This window comes from Epinephelus moara, chromosome 18 (assembly GCF_006386435.1).
Source record: "Epinephelus moara isolate mb chromosome 18, YSFRI_EMoa_1.0, whole genome shotgun sequence".
Lineage (NCBI taxonomy): Eukaryota > Metazoa > Chordata > Actinopteri > Perciformes > Serranidae > Epinephelus > Epinephelus moara.
Window position 1 is genome coordinate 21,158,971 of NC_065523.1, and position 27,314 is coordinate 21,186,284.

Sequence of the window (27,314 nt, forward strand, 5' to 3'; positions counted from 1 at the left end):
ATTTATCATGATGAAGCGATGACATGTTTCCCCAAGGCTCACCAGATGATACCCTCAAATATATTTTGGCAAGGACAAGTGGCCAGTTGGACGTCTCACACTCTGTCTCCTGAGGCACTGGCAAGAGAGGATTTGTATTTCCTTTCTTGCAGCTGTTTCTTTATCATGGCTGATATTCATTTCGGAAGAGGGTATTATAATAGTTTATGATGTGCTGGTGTGATAGAAGCCAAGTGATGATATTTAGATGTAGTTAGTACACCCGCCAACAAAACTGTCGTAGTTAGTGACAATGAATCTTTAAATATGGCCAGGAATTGCACTGGTTTAATTTAGGACTGAATCAAATTGGAGTAAATGTGGCTTTAACTGATTTTCCCTGCATGTTTTCTATTTGTTGTCCAACTATACACTGAATGTTACAGCACAAAAAAAAGCATGGGATATGTAGTTACCAGTGTCAGACGATAGGGGGCGATATTTGGCTATGAAAAGCAGTGGGCTGGAACCATTCAGGCTTTAACAACAAGGAAGTGACCGAGTAGCCATCAGACTGCTGTCAAGATGGCACCGAGTGGGCTGAAAGCGGTAGTTGGAGAAAGTAAGTGACACATTTGTTGTATCTTTTAGAAGTTTATCACAACTAAAAGACACATGTAGTTTGTTAGGACTGGTCTTGTAGGAGCTCGATAAACGGAAGCTCTACTTTTAGCATAAAACTGCTGCGGACGTTGGTCCACCTGAAGTCTCTCTTCCTGCTTGTGCCCCAATTATAATGCTAACAATACCTATAAAAAATGTTAAGGTTAACAAAGCCATTGATAAGAAGTGGTAGTCTTGTGTTGTAAGTGTCGGTAACAATATTTGCAGTGGCGAAATGGTAGTTTTGTTGCGATATTTAGCGGATGTAGACACAGAAGTGACAGTGACAACCCAAGTTTTAGGCTAACGCTAGCTAGCTAACGTTAAAGGAAGTCCGATCACTTGGCCTCTCAGCCGGAACAGTCAGGCTGTAAACAGGTAAATAAAAACACAACCTTTGTTATAAAAGGTTCGTAAAGTTACATATGTTTTAATATTAACTCAGGTGTCTTGTTTCGTTTAACAAATAATTATTGTTTCAACATCAATATTGCTTTTAAAGTACTTCTTAAAGAAGCATAACGTTAGATATAATAATTATAAACCAATTCATTGTGTCATTTTGAATTTATGTAATGGTTATTTAACATTATAAGCGTTTTTGCTGCATTTTAAGTACTGTAATTAAGTGTTTAAATTGTTCTAAACAACTTAAAATGATGAAGGTATATTTCTTTGATCACTGATCCATCCTTGTGACCAGGTCAAGGTTAAGCAGGTGTATTACACAAAGTGATTAAAATCCTAAGGTGTGTACCTGTAATATAAGTAACCCTGACCTTACACAGGACTTAAAGATCACACCATGACTTGCCATTTGCTTGTACAAGGCCCCATAACCTATTTGTTTTTGTGAGAGTCTGCAAAAGTGGTTTGAAAGGTTGCATATGGACAAGTCTTAGGAGCTTGTGTATGTGTATATGTATATATATATATATATATATATATATATATATATATATATATATATATATATATGTAAATATATATAAATAATTGCCGCCAGCCACACAAGTAGTCATCTTTTCCAGTTCCCTGTATGCAAATAGGTTAGGCATTGCACGATGAGACATTCGTGAGCAATGAATTTTCCACTTGGTCCAAAATATTTCATGGGAAAAAATGAAAATTATTAGTTCACTCTTTTGCATTTACATTTGTTGTCAGATAGTCTTTAACAGGGTTGTAGCTGTACACTGTTGTCAAGGCAAAACATGGTATGAAAATTGATGGTTATCATGCTGTGTACATTTGCTTATCTACGGCATTGAAAAAATGCAGCTGGATGGAGGATCTCGCAATTATTTCAGTTATTTTAAAGAAGGAGACTGTTTACACATTCTTCCATTAAGACTATGGTTTCAAGTTTTGATTAAAATAATAAAACATTTGTTAAACAAAAGGAAAGACCTTTTGTTTTCATTCCTTTACGGGTCATTGTAACTGATAATACCAATTCTGTAATGACGTGATACTGTGAAACTGCGATGATCACTGTACCATGAAAATCTCGTACTTGTGCAACCCTAGTCTTAAATAATTTTGTCAGTCAGTTCTGTGTTGTTGATCATATGTTGGTACAGGTTAGATTATAATTTTGTTGTCCTATCTCAACAGTCCTCCCGACCCACAAACAAATATCTTGTAGGCCTGTCCAATGAATCATTTATAAACCCCACCAGCACCGGATATTATTTTGGAAACAAGTCATGACATAGTGATAACAATGACTGCTGACTGCTGATTTAAACTCATGCCACCCCACAACCTGCTATTTATTGTGTTATTTAGCAAGTGAGTTGATGTAGTAATAAGACTTGCGACAACTGATCACGTTTTAGGGCGTCACTACTGTGTTTCTAATGAGGTTAAGCAAGGAAGTTGAGTGATTAACATGGTATCACAGCAGTTTAACTCTTCATTTTTTGTTGTGCACTATTAAAGAGAGGACTGTTTAGCTCAGGTGGTTAGTCACCCAGTGTCTCAGCCGTTGTGCCTATGAAGTCACTGGAACCACGATGCTTTTGTCTGAGCTTCACACACTGTAATCTGAACAGTATAGCACAAGGAAGTTGCACCCAACTAACAGAGTTGGTAAATACAAGTGCTAAATATGGGTTTGCTTCAAGAAAGTTCCTGGTTCCTGGTTTAGAGAGTTGAAGACACATGTCGCAACATCTCACATTGATATTTCACTTGCTCTAGTCTTGTTGTATGTCCTTGGAGTGATTAAACTGAAGCTCTTAAGAAAATATTTCAATTAATTCTACACATACATTTTACCTTTGCAGCCACTGATGCACAATAGATTAAGTGTCACTCTTTATTTCACACGATAAAAACGACTGATAGATAGGAGATAACCAACACATAAAATATTATGGTGTTAAGTAAGTCAGTGAGTCATTGCTAAAATTCCAACACTTGTTACCTCTTCTACCTAACTTTTTCTTGCAAGAAAATTTTCCAAGTTTTTGATAGTTCTGTAATCATACAGGATCTTTTTTTTCTCTTCTACAGAAATCCTAAATGGGGTCATCAAGAGTGTGAAGAAGGATGGAGAATGGAAGGTAACACTTGTCCAGTAAGATTAGAGAAATCCCCTGTTTTTGTCACACTGAAATTGTAACCCAGTGTTTCTTGTTTCTTCAGGTTCTTATTGTGGATCACATGAGCATGCGGATTCTGTCCTCTTGCTGCAAGATGTCTGACATTTTGGCAGAGGGGGTCACCAGTAAGTATGCAGATAATTTCTGGTCTTGCATCCTCTGGATTAATTGTATACATTAGGGATCAAACTTTAAAAAACTAACAAATATCCTTACACTTTTTTAAAGCGTTGCTTAACTTTGTAGTTGTATATCGATCAAGTCAGATTTTTTTAGGTTGAAGCAAAATACCTCTGTTTTCTCCTTTTTCAGTTGTGGAGGACATCAACAAACGCAGGGAGCCCATCTCCAGTTTGGAGGCCATTTATTTGATTTCACCTGTGGAGAAGGTTGGCCACTGCTTTTCCCTGCTGCTTTTCCCTCAGAGTCAAAACTCTTAGTGCTCAGAGTTTTTCTTATAATCTTTTTAACCAAAACTTGTTTTCAATTACAGTCAGTCCGTGCCCTCATTAACGACTTCAAAGACGCGACCTTCACTTACAAAGCGGCACACATCTTCTTCACTGATAGTAAGTTTGTCTGTGTCTGTGTGTGTGCACAGTGAACTGTACAAGTTTGCATCATTAATTTTATGTTTAATTTCCCTGAAAAACATGCAACCTGAAGAAGCTCATTTATCAGTTATTTTCAAATATACAGTGCAAAATATTTAAATTTTCAAACCATATCAAATAATTATATTAAACCGTTATCATTTCTAAATTTTTAAAATCTATTTTTGCTTCCATAGCTTGTCCAGATGGTCTCTTTGCCGAGATTGGGAGATCCAGAATTGCCAAGGTCATCAAGACTTTAAAAGAGATCAATGTCGCTTTCCTGCCATATGAGTCTCAGGTAGGAAATTATTTCCCCTTTACTTGAACCAACCTGGATTTTTTTTGGCTACGTAGTGATTCAATTTTGTTTTGGTTATTATTTAGCTACCAACAGCTTCTGACAGAATTACCTGGCTAACTGCTAAATGCTCAACAGCTAGTCACTTATTTTGTCTGTGTGATGTTTGTTGCTGGGCAGGTAGCATACAGTGGGTTTATCAGAGCCTTTTCACTTAAACTGCAGACTGCTGAGGCTGGAAACAAGGTTGATCAGAGAGTTAAGAATGAAACAAGACTGTAAAGTTTGCGCTGAAAGACGCTAAAATGCTCCGCTAGAGCTGAGAAGAGCTTTAGAGTGGGTTTCTCTGTGGGCTTGTCAGTACGAGTGACACCTTAAACGCAATATTAATTTCCATTGTAAATGAAAAAAAAAAAAGAATAGTGCAGCTTGATTGTTGTGAACATGATATGGTTAAATTGAGGCAAATATCAATCCATTTCCTCCCTGCAGGTGTTCTCCCTGGATGATGCAACCTCCTTGTACTCCTTCTACAGCTCTAAGCCGAATGAAAATAAAGACAAAATGATGGAAAATCTGGCAGAGCAGATCGCGACCCTGTGTGATACTCTCAAGGAGTACCCTGCAATTCGTTACCGCAAGTATGGAAGCCTTGCATGAAACTACTCTGAAATCAGAGTAAGCTAATTATTTTACTGATTCTGTTGTGTACGTCTCTGTCTCTCAGGGGACCAGAGGAGAATGCTAGGCTGGCTGAAGAAGTCTACCAGCGCCTCACTGCTCACAAAGCTGACAACCCAAGCATGGGAGAGGTAAGGAACTGCTCAGACCAACTTATGTGCTCTACTGTATAAATGAAATTCTTGTATTCTGAATTCTTATACTGCTTTTTTTTTCTGCTTCTGTATAAGAGGGTACACTTTCTTTGGGATTCTGCAGCTCTTCACAGGTTGTGGACTTCTCTGTGGTTTCTGGTTTTTATTCCTTGTTGGTTATTTTCTCACGCTTTTCCTGGACCTTTCCCTTCTTCTGTTCTGTCTTTCTTAGCTGACATTTCCTTGCTCCTGAGATGGGCCTTATCAGGCATGTATTACTGTTCTCCTTTTGCTCTCCATACATCTGAAGTATGTTACCATGCTGTGCTGCATTCTCTTTATTGTTTTACTGGACTTGACAAGTTTGCTGGAGTCCTGCTGCATGCCTCATCACACACTGACACTGAACCCCTATAGACAAAAGCTGATAAGACTTTCACGGCATGACAGATTCACAAAAACATAACAAAGAGCCTTATATTTCATGTGTACTGTAGACCTTACTAATTTGTTATCCCTTATGTTCATTGTTTTAGGGTGCAGACAAGGCGCGATCCCAGCTGCTGATTGTCGATCGTGGCTTTGACCCCATCTCGCCTATTCTACATGAGCTGACCTTCCAGGCAATGGCCTACGACTTGCTAGATATCAAACAGGATATCTATTCGTGAGTGAACATCTTATTACATATAGGCTGCTGTTCATTAGTTTTGCCACGTCTGTCATGGGCATCACGTTTATTCCTAGTCAACTGTGCTGTACTTGTTTTATTTTTTAAAGTTACCAGACAACTGGCATTGGGAATTCAAATGACAGAGAAGTGTTATTGGACGAAGATGACGAGCTCTGGGTTCAGCTCAGACACATGCACATTGCTGATGTCACTAAGTAAGTGTGTCACAAGGAGATGAGAAAATCACTCATGTCACATCTCCACGTGACTGGGTTTCACTGTCATCCCTCTCAACAAGTTCTGTTCGTTGCTTTCACATGGTTTTATGTTACAACTTCAAAACACACACTTACCCCATACCTCATATTTGGTGTAGAATATAAAAAGAATGAATTAATGTATGATAATCATATTGTAAGAAAATGTATATATTTTTAAGTGGCTTAAAGATTTGATATCAGTTACTCACCATGTTATCTTGAATTCATGAAGAAAGCTTTGTTTTCTGCGTATGACTCCATGGTGAACGGAGAACCAAAAAAAGGTGAACATTCTTCATGAAGGGATGTAAACCGGGAACGTGTTTCACAACAGTAAAACTACATCAAAACATCCTTTTGCAATCTCTCACATAATCCATGCAGTGTAATCCAAGTGTCATTTATGTAGTCGTATGCTCAGTACTTTCCCAAATACATGCAGTTGTGCTAAAACATTATAATTTAAAACATGTCAATAGAAATAGTTTTATACACAGCTGAGTAGCGTGGGTTATTTTTTGGAGTTTTAGCGTGAAAGGGGGACGGAGAGAGGGGGGATGACATGCAGCAAAGGGCCGCGGTATGGACTCAAAACCACAGCTGCTACGGTAAGGACATGTCCTTTGTACATTTGGCACCTGCCCTACAAGATGAGCAACTTGGCGCCCCACACGTGCGCTTTTGAACTTAAGTAGAGCTTATACGCACACACATGCTCAGGCAAGCTCTGGGCTCGCTACTCGTAGGTGGAATTTTTTATATTGGAACATTTTAGCGACCCCAGTTTACTTCAATTCATGAAGAATGTTTGCCTTTTTTGGATTCTGTGTTCATTGTCGAGGCAACGAGAGCGAAGTTTTCCTCACAAATTAAAGGTAACACTCGATGAGTAATTGATATACAAATGGTCATTTTGCAGGTGAAGTATTCTTTTAAGGGTAAAACTTTGGTCCTCAAAAGTACATCTGCACAAAGGGACTAATCATTTCCAAAACCCATTGTTGCAGGAAAGTGACGGAGCTTCTTCGCACCTTTTGTGAAAGCAAGAGAATGTGCACTGACAACGTGAGTGTTCATGTGCAGTACTCATTTCTGTTCAGTTACTATTACAGATGTCCGTGATATAAGATGAAGACTATTTTTTATGTTCTTATTCAATTTTGTGGTGAAAACGTTTGAATTTCAGGCCAACATAAAAGATCTCTCTCAGATGTTAAAAAAGATGCCACAGTACCAGAAGGAGCTGAGCATGGTGAGTGGGATAAAGAACAGCCGACTCTTTGCCATCAGTATTATCGTCTGATGATAATTTTTTCATTGTAAGCAAGTACTCTCTGAACTGTTTAGGAAGAGGACTATATAGTAGATTACAGTCTAAAATAAAGTATCTACTCTCTAGTTAATTTGCCCATACGTTGACTGTCTATCTCTACAAGAATGTCCCTTTCTTATCAGCGCAGAAGCTACAGAAAGTTTTTATCTCATGTTGGAGTCGTCAGTCTTGCCTGTAGCTTTGAGGAAAAATGTTTTACAGGATTTACATATCATATGATTTTGTCATAATAACAAATTTATTAATAAATAAATAATCACCGCTCATTTTCATTCACAGTACTCTACTCACTTGCACCTAGCCGAAGCTTGTATGAAGAAATTCAAGGCCTCTCTTGATAAGCTTTGTGAAGTGGAACAGGTCAGTACGGTTAAAATGAATCTTTTTTTTTTTTTTTTTTTGTGGTGAAAGTATCATTGTCATTTTAACCCAGCTATTAGGACACAAACTCTCATAGATTAAAAAAATATCAATTTTAGGTCCAGTTCATGACATTTACAGTTTTATTAGTAAGTAAGTAAAATTTATTTGTATGGCGCTTCTCACAGACATATGTCACAAACTGCTTGACAAGGGCATTTACAACACACAAAAACAAAGCCAAAGAGGATGAAATGACAACCGGAGACATGTATTTAAAAGTGCAAAACTAAGAGCACAATACATAAATGCTAAGCTTTTAGTTTAGGGGTAATGTGCGACCAGCTGTTTGACCTAGTGAGTAGTTTTCTGGCAACATTCTGAATTGCATGCAGACGATCGAGCAGACATACTAAGTGAAGAGAAAAGTGCATCACTGTAGTCAGTGTGAAGTGAGATAAAGGCAGCATTAAGCATCTCTAGTTCAGCAGTTGAAACTACAGATCTCAGTTTAATAATGTTTCTTAAGTGAAAAAACAAGATCTGGTCAGCAGCTCAACATGTGTCAAAAGACAGCTGATCAAATATTACCACTGAATTGCACAGATTTGAGTGTGCAGCAGAGGAAAGAGCCCCAATACTTTGCCGTCCACTCCCTAATAGTGTTATAATATTAATATTAAATCTGTTTATGATCTGTTTTAAGGGGCAGCAAATGTAAAAATAACAAAGGTCCCAGAAGCGATGGCAACTTAATGAGTGACACTATCCTGTACATTTATAGTTGGAGGTATAAGTAGAAACATGATCTCTTGATCCCTGAGGAGAAAAGCACCATAGATGACCATTAAATCATTATTCTTGGAATTTGTCTGCTCATGCATTGTTGGCAAAACACATCAGTCTGTAGTTTTTATATCTCAGTGGATCAACTAAATGCCCCACCGTGTTAGTCACTGGCAGTAAGTATCTTAGAGGGGATGTCAGACGTAGAATTATACTCCCCCACTAACTCTGCACACTAAGTGACCTCAGTATGGTGGCATCGTTATTTATAGCTGTTGTGGAGTATGCTCAAAGCCACTGGTCTTGTGATATTTAATGGAGAATCATAATATTGCATAAGAAGCTTGGGACCGGATATCATCATCTATATATCTACAGAAATGCGGAAGAAGCTGTTATGTCATTATTGAGTCATGTAATAACACGTATATGGACTACTTGGTAATGTAGAAATCTGTCTATCAACATCAGCCCGGGATAAAGCCACGGTCCAGACTAGTGCCAAGCCCCAGTGTGTTGTTTGTATGAGCCAGACATGCTTTTGTCTCCCTGAGGGAGGGTGTGCTCTGTCACACTTAGTCTTGTATCAGATGAGCCGCAAGCACACAGGAAATGATAAGCGATGCATGGTTGTGGCATTATGAGACGCAAGTGTTAATGGGGCCTTTTTGTATGAGTGAATCACTCAGCTGCACTAATGGATTGTCAGCATGTCTGAAAGCTGCCTCTTTAATCCAATGGGCATGCTTTGGCTCAATGATGGACAGCGTGATCCAAACAGCAACAGCTCTCTGTCAGCTGTCGTTTGTTTTAGTGTTCTGCATTGTTTGGGCAACCCAATACAAATGTCTGTGTGATTAGGTTATAAACAAAACGATGTGCTGTATTTTTATGTGCTCATAAAAAGTTTCGTCGTTGATTGGCCCTAACAAGGCTTAGACGGAATACTCATAAAGCTTAACAAGAGTTTTTAGGGAGCTCGCAGAGTGCCCAGGATTGCATTAAAGGGAAATCCCAAAGCTAGTGTAAGTATAAAAGCCCAAGTTGAGAAGCCAATACTTGTCGTTATTTTTGACATAGTTAATGGATTATAAATGCTACTCCGGGGGTTTACTGCACAATCTAGGACAGTTTTGTTTACTTATTTATTTCAAATGTAAAAAAAATAAAACAGCAAGAATAACAAAAAATGAACAGTAAAACTAAAGCAAACTCTCAATATACAAATTGTCATAAACAACATAAGTATGCCATGAAAGAGAAGAAATTGTTGGAAAAGGTTGAGAGGCGACTCATCTTCCTGTGTCAGCTGCTCCCTGAGTTGTCTATCAGCTGACTTAAGTTGTAATTGGTGATCAAGATTCCTGTTGAAGTTAATAGTTAACCACATGTTTCTTCCACAGGACCTGGCAATGGGATCAACTGCAGAAGGGGAACAGCTAAAGGACGCCATGAAGAGCATTGTCCCTGTTCTCCTGAACAATGAGATTGAGGCCTATGACAAAATCCGCATCATACTGCTGTACATATTCCACAAGAAAAAAGGTGTGCCCTTAATGACTTAATGACTGACCCTTAATTCGAAGGGTTAATGGGACCAGGGGATTTAGTAAGAAGTGAATAGCGGAGAGTCAAGTGTTACCATTGCCCTCACTGTTTTTAAATATGTGGTAATCCATGCAGGCATCGGGGAGGAGAACCTTGCCAAGCTCATCCAGCACGCAAACATACAGGCCGACAGCAACATCATCACCAACCTGCAGAATCTGGGCTGTAACATCATAGCTGGGGTAAATTTCCTGATTGATACAGTCTTAAATGTAAATCAATACCTTCAGTATTGTTACATATATATATATATATATATATATATATATATATATATATATATATATATATATATATATATTATTTTTTTTTGTTTGTTTGTTAGGGCCGCAATGCTGGGAAAACGCTGCCAGACAGGAAGGAGCGCACAGAGAGCACATACCAGCTCTCCAGATGGACGCCCATCATCAAGGACATCATGGAGGTACTAAAGCTAAAATGAGATTTTGAAGTTGCTGGCACACCTGAGGCCGGTACTACGACGCCAGTTCAACTTACCAGGATATCTTTTCATTATCGGGTTTGACAAACCCTAACATTGTCAGTCTGCATAAGCAGTGCTACAAAGCTGATTAACAACTAGCTCCGTCAGCTCTGGGTTTTCCTTTCCAGCCACGAGCTCGTTCATGTGAAAGAGGCAGGGGTGTTAATTACAAGCGACATCATTAGAACCATGGATGAAGTAGCCTGAGTCATATGATATATGATGAAAGGGTATTGAAAGTGTCTGTGACTCCAAGACAGTGAAATGTCAGTGACGCGGGATGTAAAGGATACTCTGTAATCTTATAACAAAAAATATGGAAACATTGAGAACACTATCCAAAAATACACCATAGGCCGAGACTTTAAATACGTGCAGGTGTCACTGAGCTATAAAAGTTTAATTAACAGCGTGTGGATTATTTTTCTCATAAAATATTATCTGTGTTATCCTAGTTCTCATCATGTAGGTGTCTCATGTTGTTCTGAGCTGCAGTGATGGAATCAGAGTGTAAAATAAGCAGTGCTGTCAGCGATCACTGCCGACTTAAGTAAAGTTTGCAGTTCAAATGCAGCTAAAATCATGTGTTTAGTGTTGTAAACAATCTCTTGTTTGTTAGAAGCTCTGTTTCAAAACCAGTGGAAAAAGAGCCCTGGAACAATAAACTTATTCTACTGACCTATAACAATATACAGTAAAAGCCTCTCTTTTTTTATCTGAGACTCATGGATACTTTTTTCTTCAGTGATCTGACTGGGGTGTTGACAGGCTGCGACCCGATACCCTGAAGTTAACCTGCTCCGGAGCAGGTTAGCTGTTCTGCACAAGTTACCACAGCGATTTCTCCCAGTAAAAAGAGAACCAGATTCCTAGTACTGAAAACCCAGAGTTCACCCTGAGTTACCTTGCTAACTTCAAATCCTGCTTCGTAGTACAGGCCTCTGCTCAGTTTTGCCTTCAGCTTTCTCAAACGATCTGTGTTTATGTATTGTAGAATGCCATAGACGACAAACTGGACAGAAAGCAGTGGCCATTCATCTCTGATCCTGCTCCCATCAACACAACTCAGACTGCAGTCAGGTGGGTGCTGGAAACAGGAAGGAAAAAATATATTATATATGAACTGCACATTATTGCTTTATTACAGTCCATGATGTATATAAAGGAGTAATTGGTGAATGGTTAACAAACCAAACTTTTTCAAAACAAGACAACAAGAAAAACAAATCCCATGTGCCCTTTTTGTTTCAAAGTGATGTCAGTCTAAAACATTATTTTTTATTTTAGTAACAACAATGTTAACTAGGGTAGCAGACAGATTAAGGTTGTCAAATAAAAGCTTTTATCCCTGTGACGGAGTTGGAGCCAAGCTTTTGACAAAGTGAGTTGAAAAGGTGAAATTAGGCCAGTTTTGCTTTAAATAACCTTTAATCCCCCAGGGAATTCCTCTCATGATGATAGTGCTTATACAAACCACTCTCATGAACCTGAGTTCACTCATAATCTGCACTATGCACAATGCTTGTCCTCCTTTGTTTTTAGCAAAGTGCAGAATTAAAACTGAGTAGTCATAAATATTAACACTAGAATATAGACTGGCAATGTAAAACCAGACATGGCAGTTCCGGTTATGATACTGATTAGCAAAGGTTCCTACATGAAACTGCTCATGACAAAGTCTGTGGATTATCTTGAGTAACCAAGTCATGGTTTTGGGAAAGAGACATGGACCTAGGGTCTAGACATCATGTCTGCAGGGTTACTTCTGGTTCCAAAGGTACTATACCGAAAGTGTTAAGTGGAAATGGGGCTTTATATTCCAGAGTAGGCAGATAGCTCCAATACTTGGCAACTCGCACCAAAACAGTCTAGATTGATTAATAGCGCTACAGGTAAGAGGAAGAATGTGTCTTTTTGATCTTGGGTTGAACTGTCCCTTTAAACTTAGTGTTTAGCTAGCACAACTGTTTGGCTGCCCACACACATGCCTTAAGTTTCAGAAGAAAATACTTGTCGCTCAATTACTGTTTTAATTCCTTTACAGCAGCGCACGTTTTGGACACTGGCACAAAAATAAATCTCCAACAGAATACCGCACTGGCCCTCGGCTTATTATATTTGTGATTGGTGGGGTGTCACATTCAGAGATGCGCTCTGCGTATGAAGTCACTCGAGCCACCGATGGGAAATGGGAAGTGCTGATTGGTAAGTAATCACTGTTTAGGAGGCAATTTCTGTCCCAAAAGTACAGCATTCAATATTTTTTTTTAAACAAATACCACTTTCTTCTCGACAGGGTCTTCTCACGTCATGACTCCAACCAGCTTCCTGAATGACCTGAAGAGTCTCGACCAGGTTCCTAATCCTGATTGTTAGGTGGTTAGACTCCAGATGGGGGAGAGCGCACTGGAATAAGGGTTAAGCATTTTCTGTCACAGCATCCCTGACGTCTGAAGTGAAACATGACAAATCTTAGATGTAGCCATGGAAGGAAACATTTGTGATTCTTGATTTTTTTTTAGTACGGTCCTTTTTATTGTGTGTTGTGAATTGGGTTCTGTATACTGCTGTGATTAAAAAAATGTATGAAAATATTTAATTAGACATTAATATTTAGATTATTTTACTGTTCTCGTTCAAATTCTTATTTTTGTTACTACAATATATACGTGTGTGATTGTCCCTAATTTTGTTATTAAAAAATTGCATCATTCCCACAAAACTGGATCATCTCACACCAAAAATCAAGTCTTAATGTAGATGTATATAAGTCAGTAGAAGTTGTATCATATATCCAGTGATATGAAGTGTGGAATACCTTTTTTCTCCAGGTACCTTTGTCTTTAATGTCTGAGAAATTTTACCCTAGACAAAATGTCTCAACTGCTGTCTTACGAGATCTTGCACATTTACCAAATACGTTAATATATTGCTGGGAGAAAGTGTGGTGGGTGTTTGTTTCTTTGCTGTTTTAAATAAGAAATAAAAGAAACATGATATTCACTTTAAATTGTGTCTTGTGCGTAGTGTTCCAGAGGACATTCATTCATTCATTCATTCAGTAGGCATAAAAAGTTGTTTTAAATGTGTGACCAAACAATTTCAACTCGCTACACGTGCTGATCCCAAAGTCGAGAATAAACCATGCTCTGAATTATTTTAAGTCAATGCGGAGCTTTTTCCAACCACCTCTAACATGCTTTCCTTGTATCCTTGACATCAAGAGAATTTACTCCAATTTGTTCGGTCTGTCTTAAGTCAATTTTATTATGCCTCTGTGCTGGTGACAGCAGTGGCCAGAGGTATTATGTTTTCAGGTTGTACGTCTATCCACTGTCTGGTCCAATTCTCATGAACACAATAGCCCAAGAATGCCTCGAGGGCCCTAGGCAAGAAGCCCACAGAGGCCCAGTCCTGACTAACATTATTCAAGTGTCATACAATGGCTATAGGGGGCTCTGCTTATGGTTTTCATGAGTGGTGCCTTTATGGGACGTTTACGGGGATTTGTAGTTATATAGTTATAAAATATGCCATCATGAGTGGCTATCGACCTTCCGCTAAGTCCCACCCTTTTGTGATCATCTGACAAGCTGTCAGAGTAAGCATGGAGCCCACACTGTAACTAACTGCACTCCCTGAAGAAATATTATCCTATTTTTGAAAAATGAAACAGAAGCAGACAGAGGGGTCTACAGTCTGTGTTTGAAGGATATATCCAGGATGTCAAACTGACTCAGCAGCAACAACAGGTTAAAAAGACAAAGATAGTTAGAAGCTAAAGCCAAACTATAGGCTACAGATCACAGTATAAAAGTGAACCACCACATCACTGCTGATCGCCACAGAAGACAATGAATATAAAGGGAAACTTTGCTGATATTGAACCAGCTGTGTGGCATCACAGTGTGTGCAGATGAACGGTGTTTGGCCTCCCCCCTGTGCTCGGACCTCAGCCGCCTAGCAGGGATCTCTGGGGGAAGTCAAACAACATTCATCTGCACACACTGCGAGGACACACAGCTGGTTGAATATCAGCAAAGTTTCCCTGCTTCCCTTCACTGGTTCCTGTACAGCAGGGTCGGTCTTTTTTCACTGTTATAATCATTAAAAAGCAAAAGCAGCATGTGTATACATTCAGTAGGCTATATCTTCACTAGCTAGCTAACCCTACACTTTTCAGGGTTTGATTTTGGTTTTGGAACAGGGTAGAAACGTATAATTTTTTCCGACCTCTCCAGGTAACGAGTATCATTAATACACGACGTGCCCCAGGCACAACATTTAGCTCCAAATCCACAAAACCAGCCTGAAAATGAAGGGATGATTGCATTAGAGTCAATGGAGCACAGCTGTGTTGTTGTCAGACCCTGATCTGAACCAGCCCAGTGCTACGTTATGATTGGCCCATGTCTACTGTCACGGCTACATATGGGTCTGGACAGACAACTTGACAGGTTAATGGAGTCATACAACGGATAGGCAGTATTTCTAGTTTATATGGTGTTAACTCATAACAAAAGTAGACCATACTCTAATTTACAGACCCAACAGTTCCCAACATGAGCAAGCACTTTGGGACAACGGCAGAGAAACCTTTAGCAGAACCAGCCTCAAGCTGGATGTCCTTCTGCCTTGACAGGTTTGGTTGAGAGAGAGAAAGAGATGCACAGCAATAATAATAGTTACAGTAGCTGACTTTATTTGTAAGTACAATTGTACATAGATTTTGAGTTTAACCTTTGTTTATCACAGCAGTGGTGGTTTTGCTCATCTCAATGTCACAACCTGGGCATATGCCTATTCACACCCTATACAATGTGGTGGCTTGAAAATGCAAACATGAACTTTAAGTACAGTGTTGGGTCAGAAGGAGAAGAGAATGTGTACACCTACCGGTGAAAAAGATCATCCCTCTCCATACCGAGGATTATGTTTTCATCTGGGATTACAGATGGTAATATTACGATCGCGGCACTGGCTTGGGTCTTAATGGTAATGGGTTAATACTCGGGATTTAACTCTATTTAAAAGCCTTCCACCAAGTTGTATCCAGTACACATTTGGAGTAGTGTCAATCGGGATTGTCATCTCCACTGCACATACAATAGTTCCATTCAAGAAGCACTGAAAGGACTCACCGTCATTTACAGTTATCAGAGTAACTTTCTGTGCTGTTGTACATTTTATTTAGTTTTCAGTTGTGGGCTCTTTCGCTTTTTTTTTTATTGTTTTCCACGACTTTCAGCTGCTGAAGCGGACTCAAAATAAGACGCTACCGACACTGCACTGGTAAGACTTTTATGGCAGAACATTAATTCCTGTGCTTGCAAGATTTGTTTATATTGATGCCTTATGTTCTTGACCAATGTTTTGTTTGTTGCATATTGTATATTTCTTTTATACATTTGTGTGCCAAATAGTATTTAGTTCTTGAAAGTGAACAAAAAGGCAAATATTTTAAGATTTTGTATTCATTTTCTTCCATGAACAAGCATTTTATCTCAATTCGTTGGCAAAATAATATTATTATTGATTACATGTTGCATTCATTGGTCATACATTGGTCCCTGACATGACGTTCAGGACTTTTATTGTGATAGGAAGGTGTGAGAGCTTTTAGAAATAATTACTTACACACAAAATAAACGATTGTAAATCAATTAGTCATGCCGTGTTACCTTGAATTTGTTGTTTTTCTCGCATGCAAATGGTGAACATATTTATTTACTGATAGACTGGGGACCATAGGGATCGCCAAAAAACTGAAAAAAACATAGATAGGTTTTACTTTAACTTCTGTTTTGTTAAAAATGCATGTGTTTGGGGAGAACTGAGGATATGACTGAATAAATGAGACTTAGATTAGACTGCATGAGCTGTGTGAGAGTTTGTAGACAGATATTTTTTATAGTTTTGCGGTCGTCAAACGTGGCACCCAATCTAACAATAAATCAATACGTTTGCTGTTTTCCGAGGAGGCATGCAAAAAAAGTATTCTTTATGAATTCAAGTTAATCCAGCATCAACATCTGATATACAAATGGGCATCTTGTGAGTGAAGTGCTCCTTTAAAATTTACATTGGCCAATGAGCCCGAATGATGGAGGACAACTATCAAGGATAACACCATCTATAAGTTGTGACTGTTTCACTATTTGCTTTTTTTGGCTGATGTTAAATAGAGGCCCCAGGACATGAGCAAATCCTCAACATAATGAGTTCCTCACAGCGTGGACCAATGGATGAACAGCATTACTCCTGTCCAGTTAAAACCAGCCAGATCAAAACTTCCCCTGCAGGTTAGGACGGCAAACACACACAAAAAAACATCTGCATTGTGTGTGTCCTTTTGTAGATTGACTGCTGATTTTTTCACCCCTGCTCCCCACAGGTTCACACTCTGAGGGGCAACACCTTGATGAACTGCGGGTGTCACTGCCGGGGTTTAATTACCAGGTACTAGACTAGATGCTGTAAAGGGCTGTAAAAGGCACCTGCAGAGGTAGTGTGATGATTAATCCATTCAAATGTGACTTGTTTTCTCAGGAACCTGGGAGCCATAACCATCACGGCTCTGCACCTCAGATTTCTCTGACAGAGAGTACACCGGATAGAAACAGGAAGCTTCTGTTCATACCAGACAACCAATTACAGGTTCCCTCTGAGCCTGAGCACTCCAAGTCTATAGAGGTCTGTCCTACTGTGCCATTCTAGTTACTTAATGATTACAGGTTTCTTCCACAGTGCAGTATGTGTAATTAGATGTTGTTTGCCCTCATTTGTTCAAATCTTTACCTCACTGTGTTTGTTGAATAGGAAGAATCACCTGATGAACAACAGAAGTTCATGAATATGATCAGCCGTGGCCAGCGGGGGCGCATGGACGACCAGAGCTGTTCCATTGATCCTAGCAAGAGTGCACCCTGCACACCCAAACACGCAGACAGAAAGTCTGCTGCGAGTACATCCAACACAGGTAAAAAACTAAAACTGGCTCTACTCATAAATCTGTCTCTGTATATATTTCCAGTGATGTGCTGCAAGTCTTGAAATTGCCTCTTACTTACCATTTCTTCTTGATAGAAATGTAGTACATTGTCTATCATTACACAGCTATTTCACCTATTTTCACATTTCATCTTCCCCGGTCCAGATCCTGAATCGTTCTTCAGCCTCTTGGCCAACACTCAGAGCCAACGGCTCGACGACCAGCGAGTGTCCCTTCCATCACTGCCAGGATTGCAAGGAAAGGAAAACGCCAAATCAACTGCAGAGGGAGATTCAAGCTACCTATGTTACATGGTCTCCAAAGTCCAGGTTAGTACTTCCTTTTACAAAGACCAAAGATTTATACATTTTAAAAAGCTGTTGATCGAAAGTACCAAAGTAGTATACAACTCTGGCTATAAATGTTGCACAAATATAAAACTAGAATGTGGGCAAAATATTACACAGTTAAAATGTAATTTATAGGATGCTACAAAGCTGTAAACACAGCCATAAATTTACAGAGGGCATTGTCACTCTTCTCAATAGCTTGAGTGTACAGTGCTTCAAAGTCAGTCATGTCATAACATGCCAACATCTTAAAGGGATAGTTTGGAGTTGGGGTTGAAGTGGGGTTGTATGAGGCACTTATCCATACTCAGTGTGTTACATACAGTTAGTGTCGGTCAGTTTGCCTCCAGTTTCGAGAAGCAGGCAGGAGCACCAACGCGGAAACTCAGCAATGTACTGCTCCAGATGGGGTCAGCAGCAAAACTTATTTTAGCCACCTAAAAGATGCCCCACCTAAAAAAATCAACAGTTTAAGTGGAAGCCATATTCTGAATATTTCCACACTTACAAAAACAGTAATTTAACATTGATGAACACAGGAACTGCTGCCTCCATCAGTTAGCTTGTTTGTGTGATTGTGTGACATTCAAAAGGGTTAGTTCACATTCACCAAAGTCACACAACAACACACACTAACTGATCGAGGCAGTGGTAGACCAGTAGCTTCTGTGTTTAGCAAGCTAAAATTCAGTTGGTTTTTTCAGTGGAGTCTGGTGGCTTTGATGAGAACCCACATGGGGAACTGAAGCAATAATCACCTTCCCCATTGTAACAGGCCGTCTGCAGCAAAGTAAGGATGTGAAAAATGTTCTTAATATAGCATACACTTAAACTTTTTATTCTTTTAGGTCAGGTTACATTGCTTATCTTCTGTGGCGGTACTCCTGCCTTCTTCTGCAAACTGAGGGCGTGCAGACTGACATCTACTTTATGTCCTACACTGACCATGAATAAGTGCTTCATATGACCCCACAAAGAACAGTTCACATGGGACAGCTATTAGCAGTATTTGAAAGCTGTGATACAGTTCAGTGTTGCTTTTTCGGGGCTACTAATCCTATAATCATTTACTTACATGAAGCCATCATGAGGCTCTGTGGAACATAATGAGTCAAAGAAATATGCCTCCTGATCAGAATGCTGGTCTAATGCATTTTCAGGGCTCCAGAATGGACGAACAAAGGTGCTCGCTGCCTCAGCTTTCAAAGCTGGAGACACAGTCCCAGTGTTCACCAAAAAAGAATTTGTCTGCATCTGGTTCAGGCGCTCCACGTTCAGCCTCATTCAGCCCGGGCTCAGACATAGAACGACCAAAGAGTAAAGATAAAGCACCTCAAAAACAGGTATACGATCTTAGATCTGCGATTTCTCCTCTTGTTTTTGTATGTAATTTATATTGTAGAATTTTTATTCTCTGACCTTAATATGTACTGTACATTTTTTCCATGTAGGTCTTGACCTCAGCTGAACAGGAGGAATTTTTTTCCTTAATGACTCACTTCCAGCGTGAGCGAATGGATGAACAGCGATGTGTCTTAAATGTTAGTCCCCAGTGCACACCCAAACACAAGCCCAGTGAGACCACCGAGCCCAAAGGTCAGAATGCAAACATGTTCACCATCTTGTTTTTATTCTTGTATTTAATGTTGTTTAATGTCATAATCATTTACATATTTGAACATGAAACGAATAAGTCTCTTTTTTCACCATCCCAGGTCCAGATTCTGAGAAGTTCTTCAGCATGCTGGCCAGCTCTCAGGGCCGAAGGCTTGATGACCAGCGAGTGTCTCTTCCCTCGTTGCCAGGGATACAGAATGGCGGTAGCACATCAACGTCAACTGCTGCAGAGAAGGACGCAAGCTACTTGTGTTACATGGTCTCCAAAGTCCAGGTTGGCCCTATACACAGCATGGTGTAAAGACCATTGTGAAACGTTTTTTTTTTTAAATTTCATGCCATATGTTCTTATGTAGATGTAGAATATATTTAACAGCACATCCAAGTGCTTTGATCCAACATACACCAATGAATCCTGTTTTCCTCCTTCAGGGCTCAAGGATGGATGAACAGAGGTGTTCTGCACCCCAAATCCTCCAAAATACGGGTACTCCGCGTACTGAGCGCAAAGATCATCCCAGTTCAGATACATCTGATAAAACTCCCCAAAGGTCTTCCTCCTTAACCCGTGCCAAACCTGACAAAAATAGCCAGGTGAAACGTCACACTGCACAATACACAGCTTATTTATTTATGTTTTATTTTTTTGGGAAACTTTTGTCCCCCCTGATTGTTTTGAGTCATTGTAAGTTAAGTTATGTGTTTCTTCCTTTACATCTCTATTAGGAGATATCTCCAGCTGAGCAGGAGCAGTTCTTCAAAATGATAAGTCATGCCCAAGGCGGACGTATGGAAGAGCAACGTTGCTCTCTACAACCCAGCAGAAGTACACCTGCCACACCCACACACAATGGAAGTGCTTTAAATAATGTCCCCACAGGTCAGTAAAAACACACAGGGCGAGGTCAAACATGTGTCTTCTGTCTCTGAGACGTCACAGACATAACTCTTGGCTCTCCTTAACAGGTGCAGATGCCGACGCATTCTTTAAATATATTGCCTCCAGTCAGGGGCAACGGCTAGATGATCAGCGTGTGGCACTCCCCACCCTGCCGGGGATAAGTGGGAATTCTGAAAGAAAGGAAAATGGTGGAAATACAAAGGCTAGAATCTCAGTAAGTTAAACAACATTTATATCATTGGTGGTACAAACACAAGGAATATTGCCAAATGTTGCTAAATTTAGTTCCTTGTTATTTTTATGTCACACTCACAGAAAGCTAATGGTATGCAGGGCATGATGTATGTCTGTCAGTATGCAGGCATATTCACATGTCAACAATACTGTAACTCAAGAACTGTTCATGGCAAAAATGTCCTCCTTGGACCACAAGTTGCTCCTATAGAATAGCTTTTAGGGCATCTAGATGTTAACAAATTCAGATATGGTACTCGATTGTAGATATGGAGCATATTTGTACCATCTTTATTATATGTAAAGAAGAAAATGTATGTTGACACGGAGATATTTGCTTAATAAACAACCTCATAACCACAATTTATTATGATTTAATAAATAACAGCTGTTGTGGCAGAATACTTGGCAGCTCAACTGCTTCTCGTTTTACTTTTATTCTGCAAGGCTTCTCCACCACACATCACTGTGGCTGAAAGTACACCAACAGCACCAAGGAAGGACTGTTCCAGACGTACCTCTCAACCCCAGATGGCTTCTGCAGAGTCTGTCTTCCCCGGAGCTATACCCAAATCTGCTTCATTTACCAACGAGACAGAATTTCAGAAGAATTCCACAGCACAGGTAAATTGTTCACCCCAAATGCAACAGTGTCCAGCTTTTAGTGAATTGAATCACCATACCCTACCCTTTGGTTTCTTTTCAACCTAGACCCTATTTTCACATGTTTTGTGTCTAGGTAACTAATGCAAATGCCATTTTTGAAATGAAAAAAAAAAGGCTGCAGTGTCACCACTCATGGCAATTATGCACTGTCAATGTATGTCCTCTAAAAGTTCTTGTTTTTGCCACTGACAGGCTCAGGTTATTATTATAAGTGACAAAATTATGGGAAGGATCCCTAAAGAGATAGACGTTTTTGTTAAAGAGTAAGATCCTTTTTGCTAAACCAGAAACAGCCCTGAAATCGGAATTGCCAATTTCACCTGACTCCATTTAAATAAACATTAATTTTAGTATGAAAACAGCCAGCATATTTTTTGTTATGAATATCTTTTAATGAGCAGATGGACTCCACATATAATCAACATCTACATTTAAGGCTCATTTTTCCAAACTTAACAATAGTGCACGATACCCTGAGATCAATAAGGGATCAAAAGTAATAGGCACAGAAGTAGGATCAAATAAGGTACTAAAATGAAGTGCAAATACATCAACACAAAATGATATGATAAAAAAAAAAAAAAAAAGAATCACCAAAGTCGCAGGGCTACCCTCCCATACCCACGTCACTTCTCCCACCTCCCTCCACCAACAGAGGCCCATCACTCTTAAGTCGTTTCAGTTACACTACAGTGTGTGCTGGGGTTGGACTGTTGTGCTAGATTTGCAGTTGCAATATATGATATGAAGCATTTCCAGGTTTTATTAAATTGTTGAAGCCTATCTTTCAGGGCACATCTTATCATTTCCAAATGGAGTGTGTTAGTTAAATCCTCTAGCCACATCTTAGAGGTAGGGACAGTTGTGCTCTTCCATCCATTATGAGGCAATAATTTTATTTGAACATCGTGAAGTAATGGGTTTTTTCAATCAAACCAGAGTTTGCTGATTGTTGGAAAGACGTTTTTTGTGAGTTTTATTTTGTTTCTGACAACTTGTGATTTACGAGGATACATTTACAGTCTATTTAAATTGAGCCTGGTAGATTTGGTGATGGCGATTTCAGGGCTGTTTCTGCTTAAGTAAGAAGAATGTTACTTACTAACCAAAAGGTCGACCTCTGTAGGGATCTTTCCATAATGTTGTCAGACACTCGTATTAACAATCTGAACCTGTCAGTGGGAAAAACAAGCACTTTTAGTGGCCGTAAATGGACAGTGCTCAATTGCCCCAAGTGATTACAAGCTGCCCGTTTTGCCGCTACTGGCTGCAGAACTCTCGCTCAGTACTGATTAATTTCAGAAATTGATGTTCCCATTAGTCATTTAGACACAAAACATGGGAAAATACAGTCCAGGTTCAAAATATTGACGGTACCCTTTAAGTGCTTTAAATTCTTTGAGTCAAGTCTTTGAACTGTTCTGTGCAGGTGACAGTGAGGGTGTCCATGAGCTTCACACCAGAGCAGGTAAGTTGTGCCACAGCTTGTGTATACTGTCAGGTGTAGACTGTCTCAGTAAAAGACATGTGCCTTTATCGTTGCTTATTTGGCTCTTATCTGCTCAAGATACAGAAGAATATCGGCCAACATTGCACATTCCCAGAAGTCTTCCTCACTCTAGGAGCCCCTGGAGATAACCTTGTGATCCCTCTAAGCCCAGGAGCTGGCCGACCCGTGTCCTTCAACTTAAACCTTGTCCCAAAAGAGGAAGTCAGGTCTAGGCACTGTTCTCCAAGCCATGCAAGTCCCAGAAAGAAACACTCCAGGCCATCATCTCCCAACCCAAATGACCAAGGGAGCATGGCCAGCCCCATCACTCCGGACGAAGACTGCTTCTCTCTGATTGAGAAGGTTCACACAGCCCAGCTGCAGAAAGGGATGGCTCAGGGAGGACAAAAATGGAAAGGGGATGCTGGAAAGGGGAAGGAAAAGGCAGAGCAAGGAAAGGGAAAGGGGGGTGGCAAGAAAGATAAGAAGGACAGTGGCAATAAGTAATAGTCAGGTATGTCATGTTGTATATTATTTATTAAGGAAAACAATACAGATGAAAAGTGATGTGTCAGTAATTGGCTTGGAAACAATTGATTGAACCATATTTATAAAACTGTATCTGTAGTTTTCATATGCCCACACTAATTAGAAGCTGTTGCTGTAGTACAACTCAAGTTTATTGTTTTTAATTTCAAGATTGGGTAGGCAATTTGTTGAGGCATTTAATTATTCTTCTTCTCTGCTGGATAAATGTTCCATAAACATACATATATACATTGTCTATTTTGTTTCAAGCTTAGTGGTGTGGGTGAGAACGCATTGCTTTGCTTTTCCAAATGTAAATGCAATGTATACAGTTACTTTGTTAGCAGCTTTATCCAAATACTCTGGCAAAGTCTGGGAAACTATGATAATAAAAAAAATTTAAACCTGATCACCAAGTCATGTTTCCTCTTGATTAGTTGAACCATAGAATTCAGACTAGAACCTCCTTGTAACATTTCACTAATTACAGAGCTATTAATTTACTACAACACCAGGCACTCATTCATTCTTTCATTTTCTGTGACTGTTTATCCTGTTGGGGGTCGCGGGGGGGCTGGAGCCTACTCCAAATGACACTGGGCGACAGGCAGGGTACACCCTGGACAGGCCACCAGACTATTGCAGGACTAACACATAGATACAGACAACCATTTACACTCACTCCTATGGGCATCTCAACTACACACACAAGAAAAAGAGGTGTAACATTTGATCTTAAGTTTAAGTTTATGTTTATTTACTTTATTAATCCCCTGAGGGGAAATTCAATGTTTACACACAGGTCTGAAAGACACACACATGCACAAACAGGACCTATACATGCACAAAGTGGAGAGATCTCAGAGTGAGGGGGCTGCCCTTTGGTCAGGTGCCCCGAGCAGTTGGGAGGTTCGGTGCCTTGCTCAAGGGCACCTCAGCAGTGCCCAGGAGGTGAACTGGCACCTCTCCAGCTACCAGTCCACGCTCCATATTTGGTCCGGACGGGGACTCGAACAGGCGACCCTCCGGTTCCCAACCCAAGTCCCTATGGACTGAGCTACTGTGATATTATGAGCAATGATTCGCCGGTTTGCTCTTCATTATTCACACACAGGCTTCTAATACAGTTTCGTGTAACCACTATCAACACTAACTGTGTTATCTAAGAAGTAATAAAGAGAAAACAACACTTGAGACATGTTAAACATTTATTGAAGATATACAGAAGAAAATTCTCAGAGGCTCATATTGTATGAGCTGTGTTTAAAGGCCTCAGCTGGATCTTGTATCTCATTCAGCAGAGTCACTTCCCTGAAAGAGGAGACAGATAATTAGTACTTGTAGACATGGGTTTTCAATCAGTACAACTGACTGAAAAAGCAATGGAACATTTTATGGAAAAGTTACCTTTCCAGCTTCACGGCTCTTGGCTCTCATCTTGTTGACCTGGGACTCAGCGATGTCAGCACGCTCCTGAGCCTCCTCCAGCTCATGCTGAACCTTCCTCAGCCTGGACATGTGAGTGTTGGCCTGCTCCTCCTGTGAAGGGTTTAGAGTTATATTCATTTGGTTAATGGTGATATCATTATTAATTCCACTGCGCGATAAGTCACATTAATGTAGTTCACTTACAGCCTCCTCAGACTGTCTCTTGTAAGCCTTGACTTTGAGCTGCAGCTTGTCCACCAGGTCCTGAAGTCTGGTCACATTCTTCTTGTCCTCCTCAGTCTACACAGATAAAGGATTGTCACTTAGAGGGTTGAACCAGATAGATGAAGTACCTCACTTCGGTTACTTTCCACCGCTTGAATCAAGGAGTAATTATAGTGTTTTTTAGTGAAAGTAAATTTACCTGGTAGGTCAGCTCCTTTACTCTCCTCTCATATTTGCGGACTCCTTTAACAGCATCAGCTCCACGCCTCTGCTCAGCCTCAACCTCACCTTCCAGCTCACGCACCTGAAATGTGATGATAAATTATTTTAAAAAATGAATGAATAATGCTTTGTACGAGTATTTGACTTCAGAGAAAGAAAGGCAAAGTTTATTGTGCATTTAAGGAATGATGTTTCCTCTTCAAATGATTTGTGAACATTTATATCCAGTGCATACCCTGGCCTCCAGTTTCTGGAGCTGCTTCTTCCCACCCTTCATGGCGAGGTTCTCAGCCTCATCCAGACGGTGCTGCAGGTCCTTGACTGTGACCTCCAGGTTCTTCTTCATCCTCTCCAGGTGAGCACTGGTGTCCTGCTCCTTCTTCAGCTCCTCCGCCATCATGGCAGCCTAAAATGATACAGTTTTCTTGAATTAATTCATAAACTATTATAAAGTTAACATGAGTGCATGGAAGAAGACCAATAACATAACATAGGTGAGGTAGAGAAGTAAACCCACATCAGTGATCGCCTTTTTGGCTTTCTCCTCAGCATTTCTGGCTTCCTGAACTGAATCATCCACTTCACCCTGAACCTGGACAAGGTCAGACTCCAGCTTCTTCTTGGTGTTCAGAAGACTGGTGTTCTGCATGTTAATGAGAAGCCGTGTTTAATAAGATATTCGAATGTATTCAAAATACCTGTTCCTCATGAATTAATGAATCAATACCTGAGAGTGAAGCAGTCCGACACGCTCACTGGCATCAACCAACTCCTGCTCAGCCACTTTGCGGCCCCTCTCTGTCTGCTCCAGAGCAGCTCTCAGCTCCTCAATCTCAGCCAGCATCAGGCCGTTTCTGCGCTCCACCATGGCAACCTGCTCCCTCATGTCTTCCTGTCCTCTGAGAGCATCGTCAAGATGCAGTTGGGCATCCTGAAAACATAAAAATAAAGAATTAATCTTAACTTCCCTTACTCTCAAACAGTTTCTTTCATTAGCAAATGAACAAAACTCACCTTGAGCTGTCCCTGGACATTCCTCAGCTGTTTCTGGGCCTCAGCGGCCTGCCTGTTGGCATGGCTCAGCTGAATCTCCATCTCATTCAGGTCTCCCTCCATCTTCTTCTTGACTCTGAGGGCATCATTTCTGCTCCTGACCTCAGAATCCAGAGTGCTCTGCATGGAGTCAATCACCCTCTGGCTGTTCCTCTTAATCTGTTCCATCTCCTCATCCTTCTCTGCCAACTTCCTGTCAATCTCACCTTTGACCTGGTTGAGCTCAAGCTGAATACGAAGAATCTTGGACTCCTCGTGCTCCAGTGTGCCCTGCAAGAAAAGTATATAGCATAGCATGTTAGCATAGCTAACAACCACAATAATTGTTCTGTCATTTTAACAAAACATATTTTAGATAAGTTAAAGAAAACTAATGGCATAGAGAGCCAATAAATATTTTTTGCAAAAGCAAACAGATGAAATATAAAAGATGATACCTCTGCTTCCTCCAGAGCTGTCTGAATTTCAACCTTCTCACTTTCTACAGCCTTCTTGGCTTTCTCCAGCTCATGGATGCTTTTTCCAGTCTCACCAATCTGTTCAGTCAGATCTGAGATCTCCTCTACAGAGAAAATACAAGAAACTCTTAGACTCTTCACAATCAGCAATAAATTATTTGCCTTTAATGTAGATAGAAGTTCACGTACGCTGCAGGTTCTTGTTCTCTCTCTTCATGGTCTCCAGCTGATCCAGGGCCTCCTCATAGGAGTTCTTCATCTTAAACAGTTCAGTGCTGAGAGAGCGAGCCTCCTTCTGAGCTCCTTCCAGCTCTGCTTGACCCTCCTCATACTTCTGCTTCCATTCTGCCAGGACCTTAAATTATATGGGTTAATAAATGGTTATTTAACTACATAGGTTTGTGTTTCTTTTGATAAAACTAGTTATAATTACCAGTTTAACCATTTACCTTATCAAAGTTCCTCTGCTTCTTGTCAAGGTTGGCAGCCAGAGCATTAGCTCTCTCCACATCAATCATGAGGTCCTCCACCTCACCCTGCAGCCTCTGCTTGGTCTTCTCCAGAGAAGCACACTTGGAGTTCACAGCCTCAATGGATTCCTCAGCATCCTGCAGGCGCTGGGCAAGCTTTTTCCTGTGGAGAAGAAGTAAATGTAATTTTGCAAAAAATATCTGATGTGAATATTGAA

At 40.1% G+C, this 27,314-nt stretch overlaps 3 protein-coding genes across 4 annotated transcripts in view; 2 read left to right on the top strand and 1 right to left on the bottom strand.

Annotated features, from left to right (window-relative positions):
• Nucleotides 1-520: 520 nt before the first annotated feature.
• On the top strand, nt 521-13,474 carry stxbp2 (syntaxin binding protein 2). Its single transcript, XM_050068846.1, has 19 exons — nt 521-601; nt 3,163-3,212; nt 3,295-3,376; nt 3,564-3,640; nt 3,745-3,820; nt 4,042-4,145; nt 4,638-4,786; nt 4,873-4,957; nt 5,497-5,627; nt 5,741-5,848; nt 6,901-6,958; nt 7,080-7,145; nt 7,506-7,586; nt 9,776-9,917; nt 10,056-10,162; nt 10,306-10,404; nt 11,459-11,544; nt 12,509-12,669; nt 12,761-13,474. Exons 1-19 carry the CDS (start codon nt 565-567, stop codon nt 12,838-12,840), a joined length of 1,779 nt encoding a protein of 592 aa, XP_049924803.1. The 5' UTR covers nt 521-564; the 3' UTR covers nt 12,841-13,474.
• Nucleotides 13,475-15,524: 2,050 nt separating this feature from the next.
• On the top strand, nt 15,525-23,736 carry LOC126405214 (mediator of DNA damage checkpoint protein 1). 2 transcript variants are annotated; one of them, XM_050068840.1, is made up of 15 exons: nt 15,525-15,756; nt 16,650-16,766; nt 16,859-16,923; nt 17,014-17,157; nt 17,284-17,443; nt 17,621-17,784; nt 18,966-19,148; nt 19,257-19,401; nt 19,521-19,696; nt 19,855-20,016; nt 20,149-20,302; nt 20,389-20,537; nt 21,005-21,181; nt 22,653-22,691; nt 22,791-23,732. In XM_050068840.1, exons 2-15 carry the CDS (start codon nt 16,682-16,684, stop codon nt 23,217-23,219), a joined length of 2,232 nt encoding a protein of 743 aa, XP_049924797.1. In that variant the 5' UTR covers nt 15,525-15,756; nt 16,650-16,681; the 3' UTR covers nt 23,220-23,732. The 2 variants fall into 2 exon arrangements, with proteins under 2 accessions (XP_049924797.1, XP_049924798.1); XM_050068841.1 differs by lacking the exon at nt 18,966-19,148 and having other exon boundaries at nt 22,791-23,736.
• A 698-nt stretch (nt 23,737-24,434) lies between these two features.
• Nucleotides 24,435-27,314, bottom strand: part of LOC126406148 (myosin heavy chain, fast skeletal muscle-like) — a 33,729-nt gene continuing 30,849 nt past the window's right edge. The window contains exons 65-75 of the mRNA XM_050070326.1: nt 27,076-27,259; nt 26,816-26,981; nt 26,606-26,730; nt 26,130-26,438; nt 25,843-26,046; nt 25,633-25,758; nt 25,351-25,521; nt 25,093-25,197; nt 24,873-24,968; nt 24,648-24,779; nt 24,435-24,551 (exon numbers count right to left, since the gene is read on the bottom strand). Of these exons, the coding sequence (XP_049926283.1) occupies nt 24,531-24,551; nt 24,648-24,779; nt 24,873-24,968; nt 25,093-25,197; nt 25,351-25,521; nt 25,633-25,758; nt 25,843-26,046; nt 26,130-26,438; nt 26,606-26,730; nt 26,816-26,981; nt 27,076-27,259 (1,639 nt within the window). The 3' untranslated portion in view covers nt 24,435-24,530. The remainder of the gene's footprint in view (nt 24,552-24,647; nt 24,780-24,872; nt 24,969-25,092; nt 25,198-25,350; nt 25,522-25,632; nt 25,759-25,842; nt 26,047-26,129; nt 26,439-26,605; nt 26,731-26,815; nt 26,982-27,075; nt 27,260-27,314) is intronic.

Bases quoted from the DNA above. Each gene is read 5' to 3' on its own strand.
- stxbp2 (XM_050068846.1), top strand. From the start codon at position 565: ATGGCACCGAGTGGGCTGAAAGCGGTAGTTGGAGAAA. The intron at 4,787-4,872 runs GTATGGAAGCCT...TCTGTCTCTCAG, and splicing joins CCTGCAATTCGTTACCGCAA to GGGACCAGAGGAGAATGCTA. The intron at 4,958-5,496 runs GTAAGGAACTGC...TCATTGTTTTAG, and splicing joins ACAACCCAAGCATGGGAGAG to GGTGCAGACAAGGCGCGATC.
- LOC126405214 (XM_050068840.1), top strand. From the start codon at position 16,682: ATGAGTTCCTCACAGCGTGGACCAATGGATGAACAGCATTACTCCTGT. The intron at 19,402-19,520 runs GTCAGAATGCAA...TCACCATCCCAG, and splicing joins TGAGACCACCGAGCCCAAAG to GTCCAGATTCTGAGAAGTTC. The intron at 20,017-20,148 runs GTGAAACGTCAC...CATCTCTATTAG, and splicing joins AACCTGACAAAAATAGCCAG to GAGATATCTCCAGCTGAGCA.